Below are 7,414 nucleotides of genomic sequence, written 5' to 3'. Positions count from 1 at the left end.
GAGAGAGAGAGAGAGAGAGAGAGAGAGAGAGAGAGAGAGAGAGAGAGAGAGAGAACACAAATGGAAGGATAAAATGAAAGGAAGGCAGAAGAAAGGAGAAAGGAGGGGGAGGGGAGAGAGACAAGGGAGGGAGGGAAAGAGAAGGAAAATGTTTAAATACATAAAAGTTGGAATCCCCAAATTTTAAACTGAGGATTCCAGTTATAATGGAACATTTTTAGAAATACGAATAATCTCTTAATGTTTTTCACTAATTCGTTCATTTGGCTTTCCCCCTTTGGTCTTCCGAGGGAGCAGAGTTTCTCAGTTGATTGCTACTGACTTTAGCTAGTGTTCTCCTTCCCGGACAGAGGACAGGAGAGCGAATGCGCAGGCTGCCGACGGTGCGTGATGGGTCTGGCTATAGAATCCTGAGACCCTAAGATTCCAGCAGAATTGGTGCTACCTCCAGGCACCCTCTGCAACATCTGGAGACATTTTTGATTAACACAGCCGAGGGAAAGCTCCTGGTGTTTCTGGGCAGGAGTGGGAAGTGCTGCCGAGTGTACTGCTGAGTGGTCAGTACCGTAGGAGCCCTGTAGCAGACAGAGCACAGGCAACATGCACCAACACATCTAAAACAGAAGCGTGAGCAAGGCTTAGGCTTAGCCATGCTTAAAATTAGCTGGTTACATAGAAGCGTTTGCCAATGAGTTTGAAGGGCAAATGGGATTTGGGACATGGTCAGTCCCAGCTTGTAATGAAACATTAAATGCATGAAATCAAGAACAGATTCCAGAAATATAAAAAATCATCCTTAAAATCCCTTGGTAAGGAAGCAAAATAAAACTAGATAATATATTTAATTCTCTATTTTGTTAAAAATGCTAATGTGTACTATCATGTGCTTTTCACCATGAAGTAACGTATTACCTGACAGGATGCTGGAATCCAAAGGCTCCCTTTGATCCCGAAGTATGTTGATCCCCCCAAGGCTCACACTGCAAAGACAAATATGTAGAAGCACAGGTGTAGTTGTGGAGCCCCTGAAGGTGCCATCTTGAAGTTTTAAGGAGACAATGTAAGTCTATCACCATGGCTAGCCTTAAGAGCTTAAACATTCCATGGTATCTCACAAGCTCTGCTTCCAGAATATTTAACCAGGTACTGTGAAGGCTCAAACCTTTAATCTATGTGTGTGGTTGTAGTGACAATTCTGAAATTTTGGTTTTCTTAAAAAACACAGAAATATTAGAATGTTCTTTCATGTTAATCCCAGGTGTGGAGATGTGGGGCTGCTTCCGACTGCCGCAGCTGACTGTGATTTGCCTCGTGCTCTAGCAGGGGCGTGGTTTTGCCAGCTGCAGATGGTTTCTATGTTTGTTGTTTGGAATTCTGGGAACTTTTCAGAGGGTATATAAATGCTAGGGCCCCAAGAGGCGTGGTGTGTTGGTTGTTGGTAGTTCAGGGGAGTGATTGCAGTTTGTTAGTAGTCGTGCTCAAAGAAGAGATGAAAGAAATTAGATTTGGGGACCTCTATCTCCCCCTTTTATCCTTCTTTCTCTTCTATGTAGTGATGGGTCTATGACAGCTTTACAGAGTGGAGTGGGTTGTGGAGCTGAAATGCTGAGAAGAGAGATGAGAAAAGCCAAGTACTTTTGGAATATACATACATATGCATGCATGTGCGCGTCTGTGCGTGTGTGTAAAATACCTGTAAGTAACCTGGACTCCAGGATGTCCCTGCAGTCATAACAGTGCATTAGCAGTGTTTCTCCATGATACACCGAGAGCTAAGCGGATATATGCACGGGTCTTCGGAACACAGCCTTTCACATTATTTCTGACTCTCCAGAGCTACAGGAAGCAACTTCTGGATTCATCTGTCTGTAGTCATAAACAGTCCCTCTACTGAGGCGCTCACCTTGCAATCCTGTCCTGCTGAGGATGACCTGCAGGGGGCAGCAGTGCACACTGTGGTAAATGGCTAAGGGCAATGCTAATCTGACCAGAGAAAGGCTGCGACTTCCTTAAATGCCCTGTCCTGACTAGACCAGGAACTCGCAATATATGTCCATGAGCTGTAGAACTGGAACCCCACAAACATGGGCTCTTAACTTTATATGCCTTTTTTTTTTTTTTTTTAAGAAAAAGACCTTTTTCTGACTTTGTTAGACAGGGTCTCCCTATGAAGCACAGGGTGACCCACAGTCTCACTATGTAGTCCAGGCTGACCTCACACTTTTAGAGATCTTCCCAAGTGCTAGGATTGCAAGCATGAGCCACCACACCTGCCTTTCAAAATGGCCTTAATAAAAAATCAGTTCTCATGGAGGGAAACATTGAACCACTCATACTTTGGTAAGTTAATGAGACTAGAACGATAAGCCAGCTTATCGTTGGTTGTAAGGTTGTGGTGGGAAGCCTGGATGGGCCTAGGCCCTGGTAGTGTAGACAAATGGCCAGGAGGGAAATGTGCTGAGGCCAAAAGCCAAAAACCATCAGGGCTGGGGGCTGCGGGTGGGGCTGTCATGCCACACAGTGATAGAAACATTTATCACCAGATATGCCAGTCCCGGGCCATCCTCAGGACCAATCTCTCTATCTCTGTCTCTGTCTCTGTCTCCGTCTCTCCCTCCCTCCCTCCCTCCTTCCCTCCCTTCTCCTTTCTTTCTTTCTTTCTTTCTTTCTTTCTTTCTTTCTTTCTCTCTCTCTCTCTTTCTTTCTTTCTCTCTTTCTTCTTTTAATTTGGTCTATCAGCCAGGTCATGCTGGCACACACCCTTAGGCCCTGCAAATACAGGCAGATCTTGTGAGTTCAAAGCCAGTCTGGTCTACAGAGTGAGTTTCAGGACAGCCATGACTAAACAGAGAAACCCTGTTTCAAAAAAAAAAAAAAAAGTGTTTTTTTGTTTGTTTGTTTGTTTGTTTTGTCTATTTTTTTCCGAGATCCAGGGGAGGATACAACTGTCTAGGCATCAAGTGTGTATAGTTGTTCCTCTGTTCAAGGAACAAGGCCTTGGAGCTTTTCTCAAATTTGTATCTTATTCTAATTTCAATCTGCTTGCTGGAAATCCTGGTATGGGTCACCAAGCCCCAGTCCCTCTCGGAATCTTCTACAAAGTGGCATGGAGACTAAGGCTGAGGAATTTCCCTCTTTTCCAATGTTATCAGCTAGAAGCTGTGCGGCCTAAGCTCCCAGCCTGCTGGGAGGAATCGGATTTACTGAGTCCTGCAGAGAACCTGTGTGTGACTTCTATGAAGAGCTTTCTGCATAGAGCTGGGAGTTTAGCTCCCTGGCAAACCCAGAGCCTAGTGACAAGGAAAGACCCAGGGGTGGATCCCAAGATCTCTGACAAGGGTGTGGGAAGGCAGCCAGTTCTACAGTCCCTACAGAACCCCAGGCTCCCCCATCTGCCCAAATCCAGGACTTAACCGCCTTGTGTGAAGTGCAGTCAACTGGAAAGGGGCTGTGCTTTAAGATAATCACAAGGGGCTTTCTCCTTATAGTAGAACCAAAAGCTGCCTGCCTCAGGCCGTGTATATACCGTATAGTACTCTAGTCACCCACACAACTGAGCGACCTCCACACTCACGGTTCACTTAAAGGAAAATTTAGTAGTTTGTGAGTTCTTTTAAATCTTACCTTCAAGAACTCGAGTGGAATAAGATAGAATTCTCTTCAGTCACTTAGAAATTTGGACCAGGGATTATCAGGACTGAAACAAAATCACTTATCAGACTGCTAGCCACCCTCCCGTTTGCTCCGTTCTTTAAGCTTCTATAAATACTAACTGAATTAAAGCACTCAGTAGTCAAAGAAAATAACTTAAATGTAAAAGAATAATAGAGGGGCACTTTCCCACAATTAACTTTTCATATCTCTATCTGTACAGTAAGCTGTGTCCCACAGGTGTTGTGTTGTGTAAATGAGATGCATCGCCCTTCCTAAGCTACCTCCACTGTTTTAAAGGTCAATTTATATTTGAGAATATAGCAAATGTAAGCAAAACATTCTCTTAATAAGTCAAAAGCAATTAACCGGCAAGGCAAAGATAAAGGATAGCTGTGGTAATTAATCTTTGCTGACAAAGCCCTGTGCTTGAGTGTATTTGCACAGGGAACAGAAGATCCTGCTGGAGTTCTTGCAGACAGGGCCAGACAAGGGTGGGAGCTTTTAACTGCACTGTCTGGGCACCTGAGGTGGATGGAGGTCTGCCGGCTTTGCAGTGTGGTACATAATCAGCTTTTCCCTAAGGGGGCTGGGTTTTGCCCTTCCCTCCCCCACGCTCTGGTTTACAGAAGAACCCCCTTCCCCTGCATGTAATTACCATGCAAAGCCCATGTCCCCCCCTGCATGTAATTACCATGCAAAACACATGTCCTCCCCCCCCCCATGTAATTACCATGCAAAGCCCATGTCCTTAGCTGTTCGCTTTTCAAGGATGGAGGAGCAATCCGGAGCCCAGTGGGCCCATTAGCACCTCAGTTCACTCTGGGCTCTACCCACCGGACTTTCAGGAACTTACTTGTGGGTTAGGCCAAGCTAAGCAGGAGGGAGGAGTCCTTCCCCCGGGTTTTGTTTTTGTTTTCAGAATTATTATAGACGTGGTGCCGTTTTTTTTTTTTTTTCTGGCTTGACTATTGCCTACAACAGTCACATTTAGCTTACCGGACGTTCAGTTCTGGTCAGTTCAGCATCTCCGGGGGGAGGCGACATCCACGGTCTCCACGGGGCTGGAATGGAACTAGAAACAAGCACCGGGAGAGACTGAACCCCTAGCGTTTCTGCCGCCCCTATGAGGTTGATATCGCAGTGTCTGTTTGACAGAGTCCCTGCACACACCATGATCCCTTAAGGTCTGTCTGCCAATGGGCCAGTCAGTACTTTGCCTGTTCCTGTCTCCTACAGAATTCTCCGGGCTCTGCTTCCTAGTAGACTCTGAGAAGGTAAGCCCCAAATCTAACACTATTATTGGGGCGCGTGTGAGTCGAGATTATTTTAGCAAATCTCTCATTGATACCTCAAATTTTCCTAATACAGCTGGTTGGTTTCAACTACACCACCTCTGCTACTGGAGACTCCTGATTCTTCAGCATCTTAGCCTACTATGCCAAAGGCGTTTCTGCATTGCCAAGCTGTACCTTTCCCTACCTACCCAGCAAATCTGATTTCCTTAAACTTCTCAGCTTTAAAGATAGGTAGGTCCCAGGGCTGGGCAAACACCGAGCCCCAGCATAGGGCAGGAGACTATCACTTTGTGATAGACCGCACGATCCTCTTATAAATTTCTCATGGGGCCCCCAGCCTCCAGTATTCTCCAGCTGGATCAATTTCAGATCCCAATACACGCAAATGTTGCCCGTTTCCTTGCCAGATATCCGTGGGTCCCTGCACTTCAGACAGGAGTTTGCAGTAGTCGATCTCAGGCTAAGGAGCTCAGTGTCTGGGTACACCTCCACCGGGGCCACAGGACACCCTCACCTTTCGGGCCCGCGTGGCAGCGGTGGCCTCCCGGGATCATTCCCCGGACAGTGGCAGAGGCGTCCCCGCGCCTCCCGGGCTCCGGCCGCCTCGGGTCTCATGGTGCGGGTGTCGCGCGAATCCCTCAGCCCGACGGCGCCTGGTCCCCCTGTCTGAACAGGCTCACCTACCCGCTCACTCCGCGCCAGGTTTAAAAACTGGGGCGGGGCGGGGAGGGGACTCGGGGAAACTGCGCCCCGTGAGGAGGGGGAAGGCAAGGGACCTCGGGAAGGGATGGAGGAAGCAGAGGGTGGAGACCAGAAAGGCTCAAGGAAGAGAGCGGGGTCCGGACGGCGGGGAGGGGTGTGTATCCAGAGTAGAGAAAGGACAAAAGAAAACCAGGAGGGTCACTGGCGGAGCGGGAAGCGCAGGGCGGGACAGACGGCCTACAGGGCCTCCGAGATGACCCCGTGGCGGCTGCGCGTCCTGGGGAACAATTTTCCCCACTGCCGAGCAACTCCTAGGGCCGCTGCCCTCGGGGCTCTGATCCGTAAAGCATGAAGCCCCGCCCCGCACCCCAGTTCCCCCAGAGTTTCCCTTTCAGCACTGTAAGAGGTGGTGGGTGTGGGGCACAGAGTCCTCGCTACACCGAGGGTCCGGACAGCCCCACGAGTGGGTGACAGCTGGGTACGACGAAGTCAGGCGAGGGTTTAGGTGCAACCTCCGCACCGACGGAAGCCTTAAGATGGGGGGAGGGGTGCTTCCTGTTGGGGGTCACCAGCCAGCACCCCTGGGTACCCCTTTGCCCAGTAACCTGTTCCCCAGTGTCAGGTGACTGTATGTGAACACTGTAGATTGGTCTGTATCATTTAAATTAAATGACTTTTTTAAAAACTGAGACGGGTGGGGAATAAAAGGGTGGGGAATAAAATGTTTTCGTATGGTTTATTTTAAGATCTGGGAAATATTTAACGCCAATTAAGGGCAAATAGGAAAGAGGGAGAAATTACAAATTTTATTCACAGGATTAAAAACCCTGAATATAAAGCAGGAGGCCAGGAGTGGGCAAACAATGTAAACTCACGGAACACAGTAAGGTGTCAGTGGTTTTTTGTTGTTGTTTTAATAACAAAACATCTAGATGTGGGTGCCTTTTAAAGAATTTCGATAACATGTATCAGTGAGCCCAAAGAATGGAAAGGTATCTAGTCACAGCCAAGTGTTCCCAATAATATGTAAAAGATGGGGAATGTTATAAAGCTGATAAAAACATACTCATGTTGAGCCATCAGAGGCAAAGGGATCTCTTCGAGTTCAAAGCCAGCCTGGTCTACAGAGGGAGTTCCAGGACAGTCTAAGGATGCACAGAAAAACCCTGTCTCAGAAACATAAATAAATAAATAAATAAATAAATAAATAAATAAATAAATTTGTGCAGGTCTTTTTTCTCTCCTAGTCCTGTGTTTGAAATCCAGGAGCTCTACAGAGTTCTGAACACTATGGAAAATTAGATAAAAGGTTATTTTTAGATCATTGTATCTCATGTGTGTTTTACCTGTATGCAGGTCTGCCCACCATGTTACCTTTCCATCCTCTGGAACTGGAGTTACAGATGATTGTGAGCCACCATATGGGTGTTGAGAACCAAATCTGAGTCCTCTGCAAAAGCGACCAAGTGCCCTTAACCACTGAGCTGTGTCTCCAGCCCTAGACACAAGGTTTACAAAGAGGGGCTACTTAGGGTAACTTTGTTTATACATTTGTTTGTTTGCTTGCTTGTTTGTTTATGTGTATGGCAAGGCATGTGGAGGTCAGAAGACTTCTTGTGGGAGGCTGTTCTCTCTGTCTCCCAGATGGATTCTGGGTATTAAACTCAGAATTTCATGGCAAGCTTCTTTATCTGATGAGTTATCTTATTGACCCAGCTTTAAGGAGTTTTAAAATGTTTTCTAAATTTTCAACAATGAACATA

At 46.9% G+C, this 7,414-nt stretch overlaps 1 protein-coding gene across 1 annotated transcript in view; it reads right to left on the bottom strand.

Moving 5' to 3' along the window:
- The window catches only part of Ripply3 (ripply transcriptional repressor 3), a 7,863-nt gene extending 2,228 nt beyond the window's left edge, over positions 1-5,635 (bottom strand). Inside the window, exons 1-3 of the mRNA XM_021210005.1 lie at positions 5,464-5,635; positions 4,651-4,726; positions 913-980 (exon numbers count right to left, since the gene is read on the bottom strand). Of these exons, the coding sequence (XP_021065664.1) occupies positions 913-980; positions 4,651-4,726; positions 5,464-5,564 (245 nt within the window). The 5' untranslated portion in view covers positions 5,565-5,635. The remainder of the gene's footprint in view (positions 1-912; positions 981-4,650; positions 4,727-5,463) is intronic.
- Between the last annotated feature and the right edge of the window lie 1,779 nt (positions 5,636-7,414).

This window comes from Mus pahari, chromosome 12 (genome assembly GCF_900095145.1).
Source record: "Mus pahari chromosome 12, PAHARI_EIJ_v1.1, whole genome shotgun sequence".
NCBI lineage: Eukaryota > Metazoa > Chordata > Mammalia > Rodentia > Muridae > Mus > Mus pahari.
This window is presented reverse-complemented; position numbering and strand designations above follow the sequence as displayed.